The sequence below is a fragment of the Anabrus simplex genome, chromosome 1, assembly GCF_040414725.1.
Source record: "Anabrus simplex isolate iqAnaSimp1 chromosome 1, ASM4041472v1, whole genome shotgun sequence".
Taxonomy (NCBI): Eukaryota; Metazoa; Arthropoda; class Insecta; order Orthoptera; family Tettigoniidae; genus Anabrus; species Anabrus simplex.
Window position 1 is genome coordinate 465,835,292 of NC_090265.1, and position 23,005 is coordinate 465,858,296.

The following is a 23,005-nucleotide window of genomic DNA, read 5'->3' on the forward strand; positions in this document are numbered from 1 at the left end:
GACGGTAGGCGATTTGAGAGTTTCTAATGCGGTAGTGATGATTATTATTTTGAATACATCCACTAAATGGTAGACGTGTGCTGGGAATTATCATTGCTTCCCTAAAACTTCATGGCACAGGCCGAGATTGTGTTTGAGTTGGAGAATTGTTCGTCACGTATATTTATTTTCGAGTTCACGTATTGTAACGAGATGGAGACTTACTGCATTTTTCGACTTGCATTCGTTTAATAGTAAGAAACGTGGTTCCATGTGTATTGAAATGTCAGAGTTGGTTTGAAATTGTTAGTTCGCCTGATATGCTAAGGGATGCGTAGTACGACCCATTTTTACGCCCGACCATAGAATTATTTTTTTTTTTTGCTAGGGGCTTTACGTCGCACCGACACAGATAGGTCTTATGGCGACGATGGGATAGGAAAGGCCTAGGAGTTGGAAGGAAGCGGCCGTGGCCTTAATTAAGGTACAGCCCCAGCATTTGCCTGGTGTGAAAATGGGAAACCACGGAAAACCATCTTCAGGGCTGCCGATAGTGGGATTCGAACCTACTATCTCCCGGATGCAAGCTCACAGCCGCGCGCCTCTACGCGCACGGCCAACTCGCCCGGTGACCATAGAATTAGGATGTCACATGTTATCCTTGGCGTTACTGATGATGAGACGTCCTAGTTCACGCCCGACGATAGAATTTGGAAAGTATCATGTACATAGAGATTAGTGTTAGGATGTACAGATTTTAAGTGAGCCCGACGATAGGTCTGGGATGTCAGCTGTACATACTCAAGTCTCAGATTAGATGTTTCTTTCGTTTTTGCGAAGTGACCTGGGCGAAGGTAGCATCTGCAGTAAAATATGAAATATGAAAAGGGTTGGATCGACAATAATGAGGCCAAGTAGTGCGTAGCTCCAACAGCTGAAGGGTGTTTCTTAAGATAACGGGGCCGCTATCGGTGAATGAGGGTTGCCCAAATATTGGATATCGACCTGATGGAGATTAAATATTTTTACTGTAATTCTCCATGCGTGTTGAGTTTTAATGACTTCGATATGTTATTTTATTTTACGGACTTTATTGTTTTGTCGTTCTGACGTCCGTTTCGTTTTGATAGTGTGCATATTGACACTCAGTGTATTAGTGTGAGACTTGAGTTGCGAATGCGGTTTCGATTCGTCAGCCAGTAATATTATTTTATTTTCAATCTTTGTCGTACTTTCATTTTATTCGTAGTTGAATTCGATTAAGTGATCATTTTATAGGTAGTGTGTTGGGACAGACAATAAGTAGATGGATCTGTAATGGTAGTCATTGTTTTTCAAAGGAAATAATTCCTTAAAGTTGTAGTATTTTTCAATGTGGACTGGTAATTTTATTAAGCGTAAGAAAACCATTTCTAACCTGAAAATCGGTTTGATAATAATACTTTTCAGTGATTTACCACTTCTTAATTAACTTCAGTGTTTGGCATTTCTCCTAAATGCGTGATGAATAAGTGTTTCCTGCATTTCGCAGTTTTGTTCCTTTAGAACGATGTAACGTAAGATCCTCGCGGATCATGTTGTTGTTGGTTCCTTCCGAACAGCTGTTTGGGTGATGCACATTTAGCATCGGGATTACCTTATCACTTAAGGGTGTCATGAATGAGAAATACATGGTGGAATTTTATTTCAATTGTGAATGATGCTGTTAACTCGTAGTGAACACCATGCTTTCCCATAATATTTCGCAACCTATCCAAAGCAACTGATAGTCAATTTGGTTCGATTAAGGGTCCATTCGGCGGATGTTCCGTATCCGTAAAGGGTATTCGACTGGTGGATAACCTTAATTGAGGGGAAATCAGGCGTTCTACTTGTTGAAAGTCAGATTTTCCACGGATCGTGTGGATTAATTCTCAGTTCTCGTTTGGAGTAATAGGTGCCCGGTTTTCAGGTCTTTCCTTTTTCAGTTTTTCAGTTTCGCTGTCCACTAATGTACTAATTTATCCGAAGCAACTCTTCGATATTGTGAGAAATCAATCAACGCTATGCAATGTGACTGCGTTTGAAACATTCAATAATAAATAATTTTAATTTTTTTCATTTCAAGGATTTATATTAAAATAATAATGTCGTGTCATTTCAATTTTAATAAAAGTTAGTAAGCACATATTTGCTCCTCATTTCAAGTAGTTAGGCTCTCTTCTGAACCCCATCGTTTGGTTAAGATCGTGACCGAATTTATTCCCGCAACGACCCATGATTTAAGAGTTCTATATTGTTCTACTGTAGCAGCCGTGGCCGACCAACGATGGAATGGTAAGTTCAAAGGTTCAGTATAGTAGATACTAATCACAGGCAAGCCAGAACCATGGTGTCCCTCGTGAAGTGGTACTAATCACAGGTACTGTAGAAGCCAGCAACGCACTCTGTTGCTGGTAATCACAAACCTATTGTGTACGTAACATAGTGGTACTACGCGCAAGTAAAAGCGACCCATGGTGTTCCCCGCGTGGTGGTACTAATCACAAGTAGTTTCATGGTTCTAATAAAATCATCCCTTGGTCGCCCCTTTAGTCGCCTCTTACGACAGGCAGGGTATACCGGGGGTGTATTCTTCGTCTGCGTCCCCCACCCACAGGCGTTATGTGTTTGGTCCGCGAGAGGTATTTTATTTCCCTCAAGTCCGCCGGCAAGCCGGTTAGGACCCCATATCCGCCACCCAGGACCTGGGAGTATCACCTCTCCCCCTGCCACGCCAGCGTAGTAGGCTCGTGGATAAGTATAAGCAATTTTGCTTTAATTATCTTTAGATTGGCTCTATGGGGTTGCATGCTCACCAGAGGCTAGATGGCACCGTTGTCGATGTCTGTGGTAGGTTTCAGCGTTATCAGACCAGTACAGCTTGCACTGTTGCGAGGTAAAGTTGGCCGCACCACTCTCTGTTTGCACCAAGGAAGAATATGTTTTTGTGGTCTGAAGGTGTACCAGGAGCGGAAAATCATAGGCGACTTTCAGCACAATACTGGGACAATGTTTTGCCACAGCAAAGTGTTTACCAGTGGATTGAACAGTTCAAGACGGGTCACAAGAGCGTGAAGGATGAGAAAAGATCCGGGCGTCAATCTCCAGCCGTTTCTGATGCCAATATTGAACAAGTGCGTGATATGATCCTGAATAACAGATGAGTGACTTTTGATGACGTGGCAAACCATACGCACATTAGCCATGGTTCTGCATATGAAATCATGCATAAAAGGATTAACTTTCACAAAGTCTGTTCGAGATGGGTTCCAAAACGACTCAATAAAGAGTAGAAGCGTAATCGTGTGAGAATCTATCAGCACCTACTGGACCATCATGCTAACGAAGGAGAAACGTTTCTGAAACAGATCATCACTGCAGATGAAACATGGGTTCACCACTTCGAACCGTAGAGGAGACGTCAGAGCATGGAATGGAAGCATTCGCTGTGGCTAAACATTGTCCGCGTGTTGTGCTGAAAGTCTTCTATGAATTTTCACTGCTGGTACACCCTCAGACCAAAAAGAACGGATTACGGAACGCTGTTCTTCCTTGGTGCGAACAGAGAGTGGCGCGGCAATCTTTACGTCACAACAGCACAAGCTGTACTGATCTGATGACGCTGAAACCTACCACAGGCGTAGATAACGGTGCCATCTAGCCTCTGGTGAGCATACATCACCATAGAGCTAACTTGAAGACAATTAAAGCAAAATTGCAGATACTTATTGACTTGCCCTCGTGTTTGATGGATAATGATAATAATACACTAGAGGAAATGGAAAATGTTACACCATGAAGTACCACTCCGATATTTATCAAACTTTGTGGAGATATTCATCACATAACAGGTATTAAATGTTCAGTCCATTCGGAAGAGTGCACCATCATCATCATTATCATCAGGACACTCACGGGCACGAATACACTGCGAATTAGTCTTCCTTCAAGAAGTACAAAATCCATCCTGTTGACAAATCCAATTGGTCCCCACATCACGATTCCAGAAGTTGGAGAGGTATGCACCTCGATAATCGCTGCTTCCTGTGACCTTTCACTAGGTCATCTACGGAAATGATCACGTCGATCTGACCGCCACAAACAGAAGCGAGGCTCATCGCTGAACACCACACAATGCCACTCGACGTACTTTGTCAGTTCATGACGGTTGCTGGTTGGAGGTTAGTATGACCGTACACCTCTAACCGTCACATCCCAGACGTGTTGTATGGGTGACAAATCAACGGACTGATCAGACAAGTCAAGGATCCATACATCCTCAAGGTATTTCTGGATTTATGTCACCAAACCAAAGACAACGAAGACTTGCATGGTGTAGAGCCAGAGTCAACTGGGACATTGACTGACATTCTGTGGTGTTCAGCGATGAGTCTCGCTTCTGTTTGTGGCGGTCAGATCGACGTGATCGTGTCCGTAAACGACCTGGTGAAAGGTCACAGGAAGCAGCGATTATCGAGGCGCATACTGCTCCACCTCCTGGAATTATGGTGTAGGGAGCAATTGGATATGACAACAGGATGGATTTTGTACTTGTTGAAGGCAGACTAAATACTCGCCGGTATGTAGGAAGAATGGTAAATCCTGTTGTTATACACTTCACGACGAGGGTACCATATTCCAGCAGGATAATGCAAGTCTCCCTTCAATAAGAACCAAATCCATCCTGTTGACATATTCAGTTGCTCCCCACACCATGATTCCAGGAGTTGGAGAAGTATGCACCTCAATAATTGCTGCCTCCTGTGGCCTTTCACGAGGTCGTCTGCGGACATGATCACGTCGATCTGATAGCCACAAACAGAAGCGAGATTCGTCGCTGAACACCACAGAATGCCACTCAATGTCCCAGTTGAGTCTGGCTCTACACCATGCAAGTCTCAGTTATCTTTGATTTGGTGACAGCGGGAAACAACGCATGGCAACTTGAGATCTCAACACAGCTTCCTGTAATCCGTTCCCGACGGTTCGTGGTGACACTCTGCCTGTAACCTCTACTCGAATTTCAGTTGTTGTCATCCATCTGTTCGTCAGAGCCAGCCGACGAATCCTACGATCTTCTCGTGGTGTAGTCCTCCTGGAAGGACCCGTGCCTGCTCTTCGTGCCACACTGTTGTTCTGAGTCCATCTCGTCATTACTCGTTCTGCTGTAATTACACTTCAGCCAACTGTCAGCGCAATCTGTCGGTATGATGCTCCCTTATCCCTCATGCCAATGATTTGACCTTTCATAAAGTCCGAAGGGTGACGATAAGCTGCTCTTGTACGTCCTCTAGGCATGCTGTGTTGCGATTTCTACCTGAAAAGAGACAGTAACGTTGGGCACACCCAACAGCTATCACGTACACACACCAGTCGCCATCTTTAGGAATGGCATTTTCCTGTACTAACAATTAACACGCAGGAGGATGAAATTTTAATCAACATATCTCACAGACATGGAAATATTGGGGTATTAGTTTGGTGGCATTCGGTCTGATTGTTCATGGTGTAACACTTTCTATTTCCGCAAGTGTAATAATAATAATAATAATAATAATAATAATAATAATAATAATAATAATAATAATAATAATAATAATGAAAACCTACAACCTGTTTTCCAGTCAGTGACCGGATCAGGGATGTAATGAATGAAGCACATATAGGCTATTAGTACGATGGTGTCGTCACTCCCAAAGTGATTTATTAATGACTGATAAATGCTATGAATTGAGAATGGAGTGTGTTTATGGAATGAAAGATGACAGGGAAAACCGGAGTACCCGGAGAAAAACCTGTCCCGCCTCCGCTTTGTCCAGCAGAACTCTCACACGGAGTGACCGGGATTTGAACCACGGTAGCCAGCGGTGAGAGGAGACGCGCTGCCGTCTGAGGTATGGAGGCTCTCCAATAATAATAATAATAATAATAATAATAATAATAATAATAATAATAATAATAATCATAATAATAATAATAATAATAATAATTGTGCCGGGCGGTACACCTCCGCTCCGCTAATTCAAACATTGCGCCAGTTGAAAATCCTCTACTGGAGGAAACCGGAACTTTAACTTCCACTTTAATTCTCTGAGTTCTCAGAAGATGTCTCTACGGTAAATTTTGAAGTGTTCTGAACTATGTCAGTTTCGATGTGTATTTGTTTGTTCTGTAGTAAGAAGTGTGAACATTCTCTTCTAGATGGCACCTCTTAAGAACTACAATTGTGCACCCTAGTGCGAAGTGAAGGAACCTTTTTTTTTGAAGAAATTTAGTATTTATAAGTTTGTTCTTTATTAAATTTCTTTCAGCCATTGTTTATGTTGGCAATGTTAATACTTTCTTTCCGCCAGTTTTGAAATTGGCCAATCGCAAATTTCTGTAATTAATTTTCCACCAATCCTGGTTTTCTTCTTCAGTTTTGACATGTAATCTTTTGGTCGTCCAATAAAAAGCTTGTGGACGGGTGTAATCATTCATGAAACGCCTCGAATCTTCCACGAGGGTATATAAACTGCTGATTTTCTGGTCTCCTCCCCACTTCAGTAACATCTTTCTTTGTGTGATTATGTAGCAGGGGGCGGGAAGCGCCTCTTTCTTCGGACAGCAGTTCAACCATCAGGTAATGGCCGTTTAATAACTTATTTTCTTGCTTGCTCAGCAGTTTAACCCTCGGGGCGGGTTCGAAACTTTCCTCATGTAACCTATATTTAAAATGTAAAAGAAACTTGGTATAAATTCTATTTCTTTAACTACAAATTGGGATAGAGTGTGCCTAACCCTCTCGAGCTCCCATTCATTTTGTTTTGAGGTGACTACGTTTTTATAACAGTTTCCCTTATACTCGTAATGTCATAACATTTTTCAATCGTGTCACCTCCGTAGTATGGGATTAGCCCTTGCATAAGTGGCCTAGTGCCAAATAGGTTTTAAAGAAGTGTATTAGGAGTGCAGTTACGCCTCCTCTCAAGTTGGTATTTTGGGGGCCATGTAATTGTCCTGTTTCCTTAATGAATAGGCCTCAGTAGGTTGGGTATTGTTAACCCTGTTTTCATGTGCTTGGAGGACAGCTTGAAGGTGGAGTTTGGTGTGGCCTTTGATAGGCTTGAACTTTGAGAGCGGGTTGCTCTTTCTGAAATTTGGTTTCTGTGTGCCTCGAGCAGGCAATGAGTAATAGGGAGCGAGTGCTCCTGGGCATAATTGGGGTTTTCTGCCCCTTTGTTAAACCTTGTGTATAAGTAAAGTTGGGCTCATTGCTCAGGGATTGTGTTTCTGGAACTCGAAGCCCAAAATACATTAATAAACTGTAATTGTACATTCTTATTTTGTTGCTATATAACTAAGTTCCTGTTGTACTTGTTATTTCTTGATCTCGAAAAGGAAATATAACCTTGTTGAATTTTAAATTAACTTTAATTTCGTAAGTTGAGACCTGTTCATCCCAGCACCTTCTTTCACCTCTAACTGCCACGGAAAACTCCGTAACAATAATAATAATAATAATAATAATAATAATAATAATAATAATAATAATAATAATAATATACAGTGTGTTTAAAAATGTACAGATTATTTTCAGGGCTGGATTCCTCACGTAAAGAGAAGAGTAAAAGTGCATATAAATATAGGTCCGGAAATGCGTATTTCCTTAGCCTCCAAGATCATCTGATCTCAACCCGTTAGACTTCTTTGTGTGGGGTTACGCAAAACCTTCGATTTACGCGAGTGGTTTGGAGGATAAAGCAACACTTCATGGCAGAATTGTATGGACCTTTTAAACAATACTTACAACACCGATATATTCGAGCATCTTCGTAACTCCATGTGACGAGCAGGAGCATGCAGTACGGCAGAAGGTGGGCATTTTGAACACCTCTTGCAAGGTAATGACCGCCAGTTAGGTTCTAGCCCACGACAGAGTCTTACATCTCGCAAAGTACGCATTTTTGCACCCATGTTTCTCTATAGGTGAGGGATCCAACCCTGAAATTATGCCATCTAGTGTTGAAACACTCTGTAGGTCGTTAGATTACTACTGCTGTATTTATTAGATGGAATTTCACAGAACAATATGTTATCAAAATGAACTACAGTACAATACGAAACGAGGGTACGGTGCTGATGACTACGAAATCTCAAGCTACTATGTGGAAAGATGAAACAATAATTAATTTATGAACAATGGGTGGGGGTGGGCGTGTTGAAGCCATGACCGCAAGTCTGTTGGACAAAGAATGCGTCCCGTGAGTGTTGGTTGGATGCTGGAAATAGTGAATGGGCTGAATATAGGTTTGGAAATATTTCCATTCTTTTCCTAGGCTCCCCTTTTGCGAATATTATCAAATCGCACTGTTTCCAATCTTAATTGTTTCGATTACATCTTCATGAGTGTCATCGAGCGTATCTAGACGAGAGCATTAGACGTCGGTCGGTCGCCTCGGCTATCTTACCTTCGTTCGTAGTTACCAGCCGTTCAACAACACTCGCTCTCAAATTGTCAAAAGAAACTCTCCTAAACATTTAAAGAACACGATTAATAATTTTTATCCCAGACAGCACTTTTTACTCATCAATAGATACTCGCATTTAAAAGTTAACTGGAAAGTAATAACGAATTAAGAGTTGTTTTGAAGCTACTGCTGGCCATCCCATAAACTGATTAGAGGATTAAAAATATGAATTGTATCAATGTATCATTGAATATCTTTCTTCTAAAGGCAATGTATAACTTTCCACCTGTATACATGGATACAGATTGTGGACAGAGGCAGTTTTACGGCACACCTTCAACTGTACAGTCAATTAAACACATATACCAGTGATGCGTTGTATTTTTTACAGAACATAAGACAAAACAGCCCTATAATCAAAGGTACTCCTTCCAACCCGTCAACATTCACGCTTACCAACCACCGCTTTTTTTTTTTTTTTTTTTTTGCTAGTTGCTTTACGTCGCGCCGACACAGATAGGTCTTATGGCGACGATGGGACAGGGAAGGGCTAGGAGTGGGAAGGAAGCGGCCGTGGCCTTAATTAAGGTACAGCCCCAGCATTTGCCTGGTGTGAAAACGGGAAACCACGGAAAACCATTTTCAGGGCTGCCGACAGTGGGGTTCGAACCTACTATCTCCCGAATACTGGATACTGGCCGCACTTAAGCGACTGCAGCTATCGAGCTCGGTACCGTTTATTTTACGTGGGCCCTCCCCATCACATTACCTCAGGATTCAAGAGTACCTCTGGTTCAACCTCAAAGAAATTACCGACCTACGGTCGTGCAAGTTTATTGCGCCTTGCAATACCTTACCTACCCATGGCCAGTAGGCAGTAATGTTCGGTCTTTAATGTTAAAAATCGTATATACATCCCATTATGGCACTCCACATCAAATACGAGTGTTAAGCTATTAACCCCAGTTAAGAATTGTTGGTATAACTAAAACAACTGAACGTATGTTGAATATTAAAGCTTGAAATTTTCTTCACCAAACGAAAATGAAAAATAATTCATGCAGTAGAGGAATATGGCGGGTTCATGCTTGATAATCTCATTTATTCCAGACCCCAAAATTTTATGCAGTAATAAGTTAGAGTGCAAACTAATTTGGTTATTGGGAGGTCTCGTTTAGGTCACTCTTCCCTATTGTAGTGAGAGAAACATTTTTTTTTTTTGCTAGGGGCTTTACGTCGCACCGACACAGATAGGTCTTATGGCGACGATGGGATAGGAAAGGCCTAGGAGTTGGAAGGAAGCGGCCGTGGCCTTAATTAAGGTACAGCCGCAGCATTTGCCTGGTGTGAAAATGGGAAACCACGGAAAACCATCTTCAGGGCTGCCGATAGTGGGATTCGAACCTACTATCTCCTGGATGCAAGCTCACAGCCGCGCGCCTCTACGCGTACGGCCAACTCGCCCGGTGAGAGAAACATAACTTATAGGGGTTCTGATAGGCCGAACCACAAATGTGTATGCAAACCTCATAGCATAATCGTAGTGCATATTAGTGTTATTCATTTCAGTAAGTTTGCATTCTAACTTATTACTGCATAAAAATCCGGGCTCTAGTCAATACTGATGGATGAATTTCACTTTCCTCCAAAGTAAATATTATCGAAGGTAAAATTAATAAGCCCGTTCAACTAAAACTTTATATATGCTTGCTTTCGCTTAGCCTCATTTATTTTGGGCTTGTTCCATTTCTTTTGACTCATTATTCTACTTGTTTACATTTATTGTCTTCATATCTTTATATTAAGATATTGAGACGTCCCCGAAATTTTCACGAAGTTCAGAATTATTTCACCATTTCTTACGTACCATCAAGTTTTCTCACAAATACTACTACAGAAGATATCGATAGATCCCTGCAGTACTTGGTCTCAGATCGTAGTTCCAGTTTTACTAATTTTACGGCATGCGTCGAGCTCTGATTTCATCACAAAATGGTGGATATTGCATGCCGCTCACTGCTATGATTCTGAATTTAGAAGCTTGGACCTTCCTCTTTTCAAGTCGGTTATTATATTTTTGTTAGTTTTTGTAGTTTTCAGATGATTGAAGGAAGTATGGTATACATCTTTCTGGGACCACGGATTATTTCTGAGGAACACAGTACAGGAACAAAACGATAGACATAATATACTGTACCATTACGTTACAGTTGAGATGGTCATTATCATGGACATGTAGCGGATAAAATGGCGCGGAGCAGCTTCAGACAGCGCAAATATATATGAAGTGTATCCATGTGGCATGTTGATCGTAATTAGAAGGCGGAGACTTATGAAGACTGGCGAGAATGAAAATAGTTTTTTTTTTGCTAGTTGCTTTACGTCGCACAGACACAGATAGGTCTTATGGCGACGATGGGACAGGAAAGGGCTAGGAGTGGGAAGGAAGCGACCGTGGCCTTAATTAAGGTACAGCCCCAGCATTTGCCTGGTGTGAAAATGGGAAATCACGGAAAACCATTTTCAGGGCTGCCGACAGTGGGGTTCGAACCTACTATCTCCCGAATAAAAGAGTTTCTTAGATAGAACAACTATTGTCCTTAAAAAATAATTGAATTCATTCTATTCTTAACTACTTTGTAAGAGAAGATCGCATTAAAAAAAGCCGAGAGATAATAAACATACAGCGATGAATTTAGTTCTTTACACCTGCCAAAATAACCCGAGACAAGAGGAAAACGTATATACTTCGTTTTAAAATATTGAAGTAAAGAAAAGCTACGGGCCAGTAAAAGATTGAGAAAGGAAGGGCCAGTCGCATTATAATAAGTGGCCGGAGACCGTCAGAAACTGCAGAGATATTATTCAGAAGCTCTAATCAACATTCAATAGGTGATTTATTTAACGAGAACAAGCTTATTTGGAAATTTAGAGCACTATCTTTGAGTATTAAGAAATACCAATAGCCATTCATACGTCCTAGAAAGCTTAAAATGGAAGATCTTGATATGTATTCTGCCCAAATAATGTTGTCTTCTTATTGCATGGACACCGGAGACATGATGAAACACGCTTAAAGTAGTGGAGGAAGACTACCTGAGATGCTTTAGCTCAAGCCAGACTGCCGAGCCCGATGCCCAGTTGTGACGTATACGGAGACCAAGGCTGATTGCTCAGATATGTCATAAGAAGCGAGCGGGAGCCAGCAGTTGACCCAAATGAGACGAGATAAGTAATAAGTTTCCAAATTACCAGTTCAAAATTATTTGTAGTTGTCGAAATATAATAGTAGGAGTGCAGAATTGCCTACAAATAAATTATATGTGGCAGTAAGTGAATGTCAGTGCTAGATTTTAAGAAGTAAACCGCAAGCGTGTGCCAATTTGAGTAATAGTTATACCGTGCTCGTAAGTTGATTTTAGGTTGTTGTAAGCACATGTGGAGTGTGAATATCGATGTTTATGTACCAATCTACTCGGAAAGATCATTTAGCGTTGAACTAGGCGAGATTAAGAAGAGAGACTGTGAATTACAGAGTAAATCCTGGATGTTGCAAAGGCCAAATCGGCAGACATGGCCATTATGACTGTATTATAAGAAGAAATGGATTAAATATTGGGAATTCGCTGTTAATAAGAAGAATTTGACGTCGATGGACGAGTAAACCGTAACGAAGAGGTTGTTTAGAAGAAATGAGATGAGAATTTATATATGCAGATGAGTCTGGAAGAAGAGATATATTGAGAATTAGGGAGTAATGATAGTATTGGAGAATAGTATTTGTTCATTGTGAGCAAAGGTTGGAAGATGATGTTACGGATTTATATGTTGTATGATAAATAAGGAGCAAGCAGCGAGGTTAGGTCATGCTCATATGAATGTAGAGATACAGTCCAGGTGATTAATGGTCGATTGGTAGTATAACTTGAGAGAGTATGCTAGGTTAATTGAATCTCACATACTTTATGGAGTAGATTTAGGGATATGAAGGCACATCGCCTTACAGAACAAATGCTTCACAATGTGAATATAGATTGGTCAATTGAATTATAACGTAATAATGGCACAGCGGTAAATGATATAAGAGTTAATTTTAATTGCAGTAGCACATAAATATGTAATCGTACACACGACCTTCATAGTTTGAACTGAATGGTTATTCTATTAATGGCACTTACTGATAAGATATTTGATTTATACTGGCACGTACGAATGAATATGATAAAATTTTGCTTGGTATTAGTATAGACATAGTAATTTAAAGTGTGATGACATTTTGAAACCATACTAGGAAACTTATTGATTATCTCGTATCTCGAAAAAGTTAAAAATCCAAACAAACTAAATATGAAGAAACCCTACTCCCTCCTGAAATAAAGAATCAATCCTAATTTGCCCCATGAAATATTTGTATGTAGACAAATGATCAACTGAGATGGTTCAACAAAGTGATAATGACAAGTAATGAATGAAAGGTTATAGTATATCCAGTCTCAACTATGTTAATGGAAATAATTTATGTATTCAAGTTAAAAAATGTAACATGACTGCATTTTCTTTTCTCTACAGACCTCAATTCGATTAAACTTTATTTGATATCATATTAGCATGCTAACAAACTAGAATTAGGATAATTTCTGCGTTTTATTTCCGAGAAAAGGTAATAATATGTAGCCATAAGGTAGTATAAGTGCCAATAGTAATAATCTATGATAAGATACGTGTGATATCATGGTTAATTGCTTGATTTTGTGGGGTTGAATGATTGATATGCGAATATCTTTACTCTTCAACGGAACCTGCGATTATATTAGCAGATTTTTATGGACTAAGTTGATATATTTTTACCCTGAGTAGCTAGCTGAAACATATACTTACTACCACCGTACATGATTTACGCAATTAACCCCCGTTCTTGAGAAGATTAATGAAATAATTGTAGGTAGAAGGGTGTAATACGGTGTCAAAAGTAACTAGTGCTGTTTTTGAAATATGTGATTTTAAGTAGGAGAGGAGCAGATAACATTGCGGTTCGTGGATGACCTATTCATGGTTTGTTATGCTGAGCGTCTCATGTGACGTATACAGAGGACAAAGTCACATGATGGAAGCTCTATGTACCATAGGAACTAAACGTCATGGTCTGGTCACAGCTTCGTTTGGCCACACTAAGTAAGGAGGAGATTAAAAAGGGAATTAATACGGGACTGTGGCTCCATCTGGCGGTATGTGGAAATGTTATGGAAATCAGCGACAGAAGGCCGAGCTTTTGTATAATGTGCAACGTGGTGGAACCAGAAAAGAGTGCACGACCACGCAACGGGAATTTTTAAATCGTCAAGGGAATGTACTGTCATTATCGCTGTTATTGCATGTGGCGGGAAGATAGTTCTCGGGGTAAGGAAAATAGAACAATATACATTATTATTATTATTATTATTATTATTATTATTATTATTATTATTATTATTATTATTATTATTATTATTATTATTATAACAAATATACATAGTTCAACATTGCCTTTCAGCGTTCAGTCTGCAAGAGTCTGTGAATGATTTGAGTGCCTCACAATGCCCTATTTACGACTAGCTCTATGGCCTCGTTTAGTTCTGTACCTTTTTTATAATTACAAAGTGAATCTAGCCATCATCGTCTTAGCTCCTTTCTGGTTTCCTTACTCTGCATGATTCCCTCCTAGGTGAGCTATCCTGCTCCATAGTATAAGATAAAATATCAGGAATGGTAAGATACATCATACATATGACATCGTAAAAAAATAACAATATTGCCAATATACAGAAAACTTACCGCAACATTTGTTTGATTAAAAAATTGACGAAATCAACACAGACTCGCCAATGGACGACTTAACACATTATGTTTGCTCAGAAACTTCAAGGGCAGACTAATAGAATTACATGCGAGAAGAAAATACGACAGAGAAAAATTTTATTTTTCACATTTGACTCTTAGTGAATTAGAATTGCAATCCATGAAATAGAATCAGAAGCTGCTGAATGTGACGGAATTAATTTTACACTAATTATAAGACTTTCTGAAATCTCACTCATAACAATAGCACATATGAGGTAAAAATCAGTCACGTCAGGAGTCGTTTTCCTACGAAATGGAAATGTACCATAATCTATATATATAAAATAACTTGTCCTGACTGACTGACTGACTGACTGACTGACTGACTGACTGACTGACTGACTGATTCATCATCGCCGAGCAAAAACTACTGGACATAAAGAAATGAAATTTTGGGGATGTATTCATATTAAGATGTAGGTGTTCGGTAAGAGAGGATTTTGGGATATTCCGTCGATAAGGGGGTGAAAAGGGGGTTGAAATTTTAAAAGGAGTGTGTCTATAGCTCAAAACTTTAAACGTTTACAGATGTAAAAATTGGTATTTAGAAACTTCTTCAAAAATAAGGAAACATGTATTTTTTTGTTTTCAGAAAATTCCAATAGGAGGGGTGAAAAAGGTTGAGAAGGGGTTGAATGCTTTTAATCAGGATACCGGTACTTATATCTCAGAAACTGAAGATATTACAGACTTGAAAATTGGTACTTTTGATCTCTTTTAAAAATAAAGAAACACGTATTTTTTGTTTTTGGAAAAATCCAATTGATGGGAGGGTGAAAAGGGGGTGAATTTTTAAAATGAGTGCATCTAAATCTTAAAACATTAAAAGTTTACAGATGTAAAAATTCGTATTTAGAACATTAAAAATAAAGAAACACGTATTTTTGTTTTCGGAAAATCCCAATAGGAGGGGTGAAAAGGGGTGAAAAGTGGGTTGAATGCCTTTAATGAGGATACTTGTATCTCAATAACTGAAGATATTACAGACCTGAAAATTGGTGTTTGGAATCTCCTTTAAAAATAAAGAAACACGTATTTTTTGTTTTTGGAAAATCCAATTAATGGGGGGGGGGTGAAAGGGGGTGAATTTTTAAAATGAGTGTATCTATATCTCAAAACTTTTAAAGTTTATAGATGTAAAAATTGGTATTTAGAATCTCCTTTAAAAATAAAGAAACACGTATTGTTTTGTTTTCGGAAAATCCCAATAGGAAGGGTGAAAAAGGGTGAAAAGGGGGTTGAATGCCTTTGATGAGGCTACTTATATTTCAGAACCTGAAGATATTATAGTCGTGAAAATTGGTATTTGGCATCTACATTAAAAATAAAGAAATAGAAATTTTTTCGTTTTTGGAAAATCCAAATAATGGGGGGTGAAAAGGGGGGTGAATTTTTAAAATGAGTGTGTCTAAATCTTAAAACTTTACAAGTTAACAGATGTAAAAATTGGTATTTAGAATCTCCTTTAAAAATAAAGGAACACGTATTTTTTGTTTTCTCTAAATCCCAATAGGATACATATATCTCAGAAACTGAAGATATTACGGAACTAAAAATTTATTTATGGGATCTCCTTTACAATTTTTTGTTTTTGGAACATTCAATTAATGGTGGTTAAACAGGAGTGACAAATTGGGGTGAATGTTTTGAAAGTATCTACAGAATATCTGAGAAACGTAAAATGTTACAGACGTAAGAAGTGGGTATTTGGAATCTCCTGTAAATGTAAAGAAAGATAGGTGATTTGTCTTTGGAAACTCCACTTGAGGGGAGCTAAAGAGGGGTGAAATTTTAAAATGAGAATTTTTACAGTATATCTCAAAAAACGTAACATGTTACAGAAGTGAAAATTGGTAATTTTTATCTCTATTAAAAATAAAGGAACGTGTATTTTTAGTTTTCGGAAATACCACTTGGGTTGGGGGGGGGGGTAAACGTGATTTAAAATGGTGTTGAATTCTTTTAATTAGGCTACTGATACCTCAAAAATGAAGATGTTACAGACGTAAAATTTGATATTTGGAATCTGCTTTAAAAGTAAAGAAACACGTTTCTCGGAAAATCCAATGAAAGGGGGGGGGGGTGTGTGTGTGTGAAAGAATTGACAAATTAATTGACTTAATTGTATGAGAAAACATACATCTAATAAAATCTAAAGTTGTTACAGACGTGAAAATTGGTATTTGAATCTCCTTTGAAAACAAAGAAAAACGCGTTTTGGGGGGAAAGCATCTTGGGGGGCGGGAGTCAAAAGGAGTTGAATTCCTTTCATGAGGACACATACATCAAAAACTGAAGAAGTTAGAGTCGTAATGATTGGTATTTAGAAGATCTTATACTATTAAAGGAACAAGTATTTTTTGCCGGGAAATTCACTTGGGGGTGGGGTGTGAAAGGAAGGGTAAAAAAGCGAATTATTTTTATGGGGATACTTATATCTCAAAGCTGAAGGTAATAGACGTGAACATTGGTGTGTGGAATCTCCTTTAAACATAAAGAAACACGCCTTCTTTTAATGTTTTTGGAGGGGGGTGTAAATGAACTTAACGGCAGTGGGGTGTAAAAGGAGGTGAGACCAATTGAATTTACTGTACATAATGTACTTATAAGGAGCCTCCGTTGCTCAGGCGGTAGCGCGCCGGCCCATCACAGCTGGGTTCCGTGGTTCAAATCCCGGTCACTCCATGTGACATTCGTGCTGGACAAAACGGAGGCGCGACAGGTTTTTCTCCGGATACTCTGGTTTTCCCTGTCATCATTCCAGCAACACTGTCCAATATTTCATTTCATTTGTCATTCATCGTTCATTGCCCCAGAGGAGTGCTCCGGGAGTCGGTACAATTCCTATTGTCGTCGCTAGATGGGGCTTTATTCATTCCATTCCTGACCCTGTCGAATGACTGGAAACAGGCTGTAGATTTTCGATGTACTTATTCTGATCATAAACCGATTATTTTTAATCTTTCCTGGGTTCGTTTTCAAGAACCATCTTTTCCTTCGGAGAACGTTCTTAGATTACAGTAGATTCTCCTGACATATAAATAAAAATTTAAACACATTTGAAATAAACAATAGGAATGAGATTGCCCGTCAGATTGTTCACCTCTATAATAAGGCCAATAATGCATGGAAGTATGTCATTCTTATCGCCAGAAATCCCGCACACTTGCCTACGCGCGACATTGGTGCTGGTCATATTGTAAACAATGATAATGGCAGCAGATATAATTTACCGCCAAGTAGCGGTCTTGCATCTTGCTGTGGTGTCCAGAACATCTATAATAATAATAATAATAATAATAATAATAATAATAATAATAATAATAATAATAATAATAATAATAATAATGTTCTGGACCGTCGTCAAATGTGCGGACCGCGCTGGAAACGGGTCCTCGACGGGTAATGACTAAGAATGCAGTCCGGCCGCGGGTTCAGTACCGCCAAGGCACCCAAGACGCCACCACGCAGGATTTCCTGAAGGATTTGATCCATATTAAAAATGCTTATAAGAAAAGATGGCAATGATTTATGGACCCAACTGACCGGGTGGAATACCTGGAACTAGCCCGGGAAGTACGAAATCGATTGCTGGAAAGAAAGATTGAAAAATGGGAGGAAACTTGCCGTAATCTATTAGAAAATGAGTCAGATCGCGAATTTTGGCGGATTATATATCTAAAACAATAAGCATTCAATTATAAATTTCAGTAAAATACCGTAGCGAAGCACGGGTATCTTGCTAGTAAGACATATAGAGAAAGGACAATTCAACAAACCCTGAGAATTTCGAAGAATTTGCCTACTTCCTTGACAGTAAAATATTAGAAAAAATTTCGCAGCAATATCATACATGACCTATAACAAAATTTACTAGACACATACCAGTCCAGTCAGGATTTAGGCCTAACCAAAGCATCACCACTATTCTACTGAACCGAGTGAGTTGGCCGCGCTGTTAGGGTCTCGCAGCTGTGAGCTTGCATACGGGAAATGGTGGGTTAGAAGTCGACAGTCATCATCCCTGAAGATATTTTTCAGTGGTTTCCCATTATCAAACCAGGAAAATGCTGGGGCTGTATCCTAATTAAGGCCAAGTCTGCCGCTTTCCCAATCCTATCCCTTTTCCATCCTTATTGTGTATAAATGATATACCTGAATACTACAAAACTCGTTAACACAATTTCTTACGTAGACGACTTCAAATACTACATCCAACTAGATATGATGATGATGATGATGATGATGATGATGATGATGATGATAATGCTTGTTGTTTAAAGGGGCCTAACATCTAGGCCATTGGCCCCCAAGTTTGATATTAGGTAAACTAAATTATGACTTAGGAAACGTAATATACTAGTCTACAACTAACTCAAATTATAAACCCATTCAAATCACAAGCAATCATAATAGGATCCATAATTAATCATTCCAAACTAAATTCCTCCGTTCCTCTTCCACGAAACACAAATTTCAATAAAGGAAGCTGGAGGAAACCTAGGTATTGTTTTCGATAAACATTTAACCTGGACAGACCACATGACGAAAATCTATCAGCGAGTTTCCTTTTCCCTGAATTATCTTAACATCCTAAGTTATCTCCTTCCATTAGGATGTTACTTATACAAAGTTTTATTCTGACCATCTTCGAATTTGGCCGTAGTCTCACTAAGAAGTAGGCGCGAGCTACTTTTGGATGAAATTCATCTCAAACTTTAAGGAAGTCCACGTGCGAAGCCGCGGGTGAACGCCAGTTTTAATATTTTTTAATTATTAATTTCAAAACTCGGAATAAACATGAGCATTACCATTTAATGGGGAATAGTTAGAAATAAATTAAATTGCTGCCGAACGTACGGACAAATGATAAAAAGCCAGGACATGTTAGGCAGATGACGGACGAATAGGCACCCAAAGTATCTATGTATATATTTCTGTCTCTGTTAAATATGTATGAACAGAGCGAACTGGCCACGTGGTTTGGACCGCATAGCTGTGAACTTGCATTCGAGAGATGGTGGGTTCGAATCGCACCGTCAGCGTACCTGAAGAAGTTTTTTCGTGGTTTCCCTTTTCTACCCCAGGGAAATGCTGGGGGCTGTACCTTAATTAAAGCCATGGGCGATTCCTTCCCAATCCTAGCCCTTTCCTATCCCATGGTCGTTATAAGAACTGTCTGTGTCGGTGCGACGTAAAATCGATAAAAAAAGAGAAAAATGATGAATGAAGATTGAGAAGAAAGTGTAATTTTGCACGGTTCTTTAATTATTGTGAATTTGTCTTGCTACCGAGTTTCATTCGAGGTTTCAGAGATAATAAAATTCCTTCCACAAACAGTCACCAGAAGAAGGAAGGACGACGACTTATGTGACAAGAGTTGACGCCAGGAATCTGTTAGATGAGCAGGGCTGCATTCCTGACATTGAAGCAGCTATTATAAATGTCATACCAAGGCAATGAATGCCAAGAATGTGCTGGGTGGTTTCATCTCGCGATTTTGTGGACGGAATCAAGAGGGAGCCATTTTAATTAAATCAAGAAGCAGTGGAGTTTCTAGACTAGGCTGCTCACAAGATCGTTAATTACACTTCAAGTTGGAACTCTTCGCTTCTTTAACGCCTACACTTAACAGTTAATATTCACAACTTATATTATGAATAGTAACTGAGTGAGGAGATAAACGCCTATTTTATTCATGGGAAAATAACATGGTGTCCCGTTCGTAAGTTCTGTAATATAAAATACTCTTGTTGCTTCGTTTATGATCTAGTGACATTGTTATAACTAGCCCCTGTACTTATAATACGTGTATATGGTGGCGATATATCTTACAAGGTAGAACAATGGGATGTATTAAAATATAAAATAAGAGTTTTGTCTGTACATTGTTCAGAATTTAAAAAGGGACCGTATTTCTGTATCGGTCGTGTCCACAGCAAGAATGAAATGCAATTTTTAATTTTCCATCATATACATCTGTATGCATGTACTGTATAAGCATCACGAGAAAATGCTTGAATAGAATTGAATGGAAATCGGTACGTATAGTCGTAGAATAAGGCACTGCAATGTAAGCTATACATAATTTTATTTAAGCTGAGTGAAATGGTAGTTTAAGGGAAGGCCTAAAGTTTAATTCTTAAATATCTATGTTATTAGTGGTCCTATCGATACGTACGGAAAATGAAAACCTACGACCTGTTTTCCAGTCTTTGACCGGATCAGGGATGTAATGAATGAATCCTATATAGGCTATTAGAACAATGGGCTCGCCACTACCAGAGTGATTTATTAATGATTGATAGATGCCATGAAATGATAATGGAGAGTGTTGCTGGAATGAAAGATGACAGGGAAAACCGGAGTACCCGGAGAGAAACTTGTCCCGCCTCCGCTTTGTCCAGCAAAAATCCCACATTGAGTGACCGGGTTTTGAACCACGGTATGCAGCGGTGAGAGGCCGAGCATCAGGCAAAGAGCCCGATGTCCAACAGAGTTGTTTCAAACGTGAAAAATGCAATACCAGTGCTGTCGAATGGGTGACTGCGGTCAAAATATAGTAATAAGAGGGCTATTTATGGAGTAAATTATTGAAATATGCACCACCCCTAGTTTCAGATAGATTTCTTTCTCTTTATGTGATAATCACATGAACCTACTCCTTAGTACATTTGTATTAGTTTATAACCGTAGTAACGCCACTTGACGGTGATGATAAATTGTGGCGGGGGTACACCTTCTCCAGCCAGTTAAACTGCGCGCCTTCTATAAGGCCATTTAGGTAATTTGCCTTGAAATGATGTTATGCAAGATACTTGGATTTTAAACCGCTAGATGTCTCTACCATCGGTTTAATTGGTCCCCTAGTGGGTCGAACTCTAATTAATTTATTAAGAAATGTGTATTTTCACAGTTGTCTAACCTGTTGTGTAACCTTAGTTTTTGAAGATTGTTTTATTCTTGTGTCAAGATTGTCAACACTTCTGCCCCCTCCAGCTCCTGTATCTATCAACCAATCAGAAATTTTGTGAATATTATCTCTAGCCAATTAAAATTGGGGGCGTGTACAGGCATCCAGCTTATTTGTAAAGAGTTCTGGAAACTTCCCCTTGAAATACTGTAACAGCTGGGCACTTTGGGGCTGTATCGTCACTTTCATCGCTCCAGTTTATTGTGTGCGGCGTGTTCTTCGGGGACAGGGACCGCGGTCGACGTTCAGAAGGCCCAGCAACTCCAGGTAATGGCAGAATTTTCTTAACATGTGATAGCTCCGGCAGATAGCTAAAGGGGAAGGTTTCAAACCTCTTTTATTTTATGTACATTTCTAAACTTGGTGGTCTAAATGTAAAATTTTCCCTACTGGGAAATATGTAATGTAAGGGAAAAAGAGTGATTACCCTCTGTTGATTCCCATTCAATTTGGTATGGGGTGACTAAAATTTTCTGAACCTCTAAAATCTGAACACTTTTGGCATTTAACTTTCCTCGTTTAGTCATCCCTCTGCAGAATAGGCTTAGCCTCTGTAACTTCGAGCCGTAAGCCTCCTTACGGTTTAAAGAGTTTTCTAGAAGGAGTGCAGGTTTTTCGCCTCCTTGCATCGTGCTGCTTTTTTTGGATTTTTCCAGTCCTATACATTGAAACCATACTCTAATTGTGATCTTACTAGTGACTTATATGCCCTCTCCTTTACATTCTTACTACGACCACGAAGTACTCTCAAAACATATGAATAGATCTGTCTTTACTTACAATGCCGGTTATGTGATTACCCCAATGAAGATCTTTTCTTATACTACATTAAGACGTAGGTATTTCCAGCGATCCCCATGAGGTACTTTCATCCTGTCAACACAGTAGCGCCTAATTAAAACTGAGATGTTTTTCCTCGTGGTGAAAGTCACAACCTGATTTTGACCCAATTTACTATCAAACCATGATCTGCCGTCCATCTCACATGATCGAGGTCTGTTTGCAGTCGCTCAAAATCCTGTAACTTATCGATATATATCGACTGAATTATTATCTTATAACCTAATTCTTCTCATATTATAATACTTCCTTAGTTCAGAGTAGAGAATCGAAAGACGAGGTAAAATTCAATATTTCCATCTCAAGTATAAGCGTTGTTAGTCAATATATTTTCATGTCCTGAGTTCGTGAATTAGGGATGCTGATGATCTCTATATATTTTACAGTGCTTTGATCCAATGCTTTGATCTGCAAGTTTTGGTGAAGAAAGGGAGGCTTGGCGAGAAGAAAAAAATGTTACTTACATGAGAAGAACTAGCTCCACTGCTGTACATCAGCAATCCATTGGGCTCGTTAGTTCGGATTTTGAAGGTGATTGAGCTGCTTCTAGTTGCATCCAACGATGGTAAGACCTATAACAAACAATGAAAGCACAGATTTAGTAAAGCGGTCCGCAGGGCGTGAATGAAGGACGGGACATATAAACGTGTTAGTCAATTAAGGGGGAAGTGATTCAGTTGATTACCCGTCCAAAATCTAAATAATTGATGTTCACGAACACGTTTATTGCTAGTGGTTTAACGTGGCACTGACACGTTATCGGCGGTTTTCGGTGGCGCGAGGATGCGAAAGGGCTAGGATTGGGAAGGTAGCGGCCGAGTCCTTACTTAAGGTACTGTCCCAGTATTTGCCTGTTGGTGTGGAA

The 23,005-nt window shown here is 39.3% G+C and overlaps 1 protein-coding gene across 1 annotated transcript in view; it reads right to left on the reverse strand.

The window, feature by feature from the left end:
* Nucleotides 1-23,005, reverse strand: part of LOC136873743 (neurexin 1) — a 491,540-nt gene that overhangs the window by 181,728 nt on the left and 286,807 nt on the right. The window contains exon 7 of the mRNA XM_068227470.1: nt 22,605-22,712. Coding sequence (XP_068083571.1) covers nt 22,605-22,712 — 108 coding nt within the window. The remainder of the gene's footprint in view (nt 1-22,604; nt 22,713-23,005) is intronic.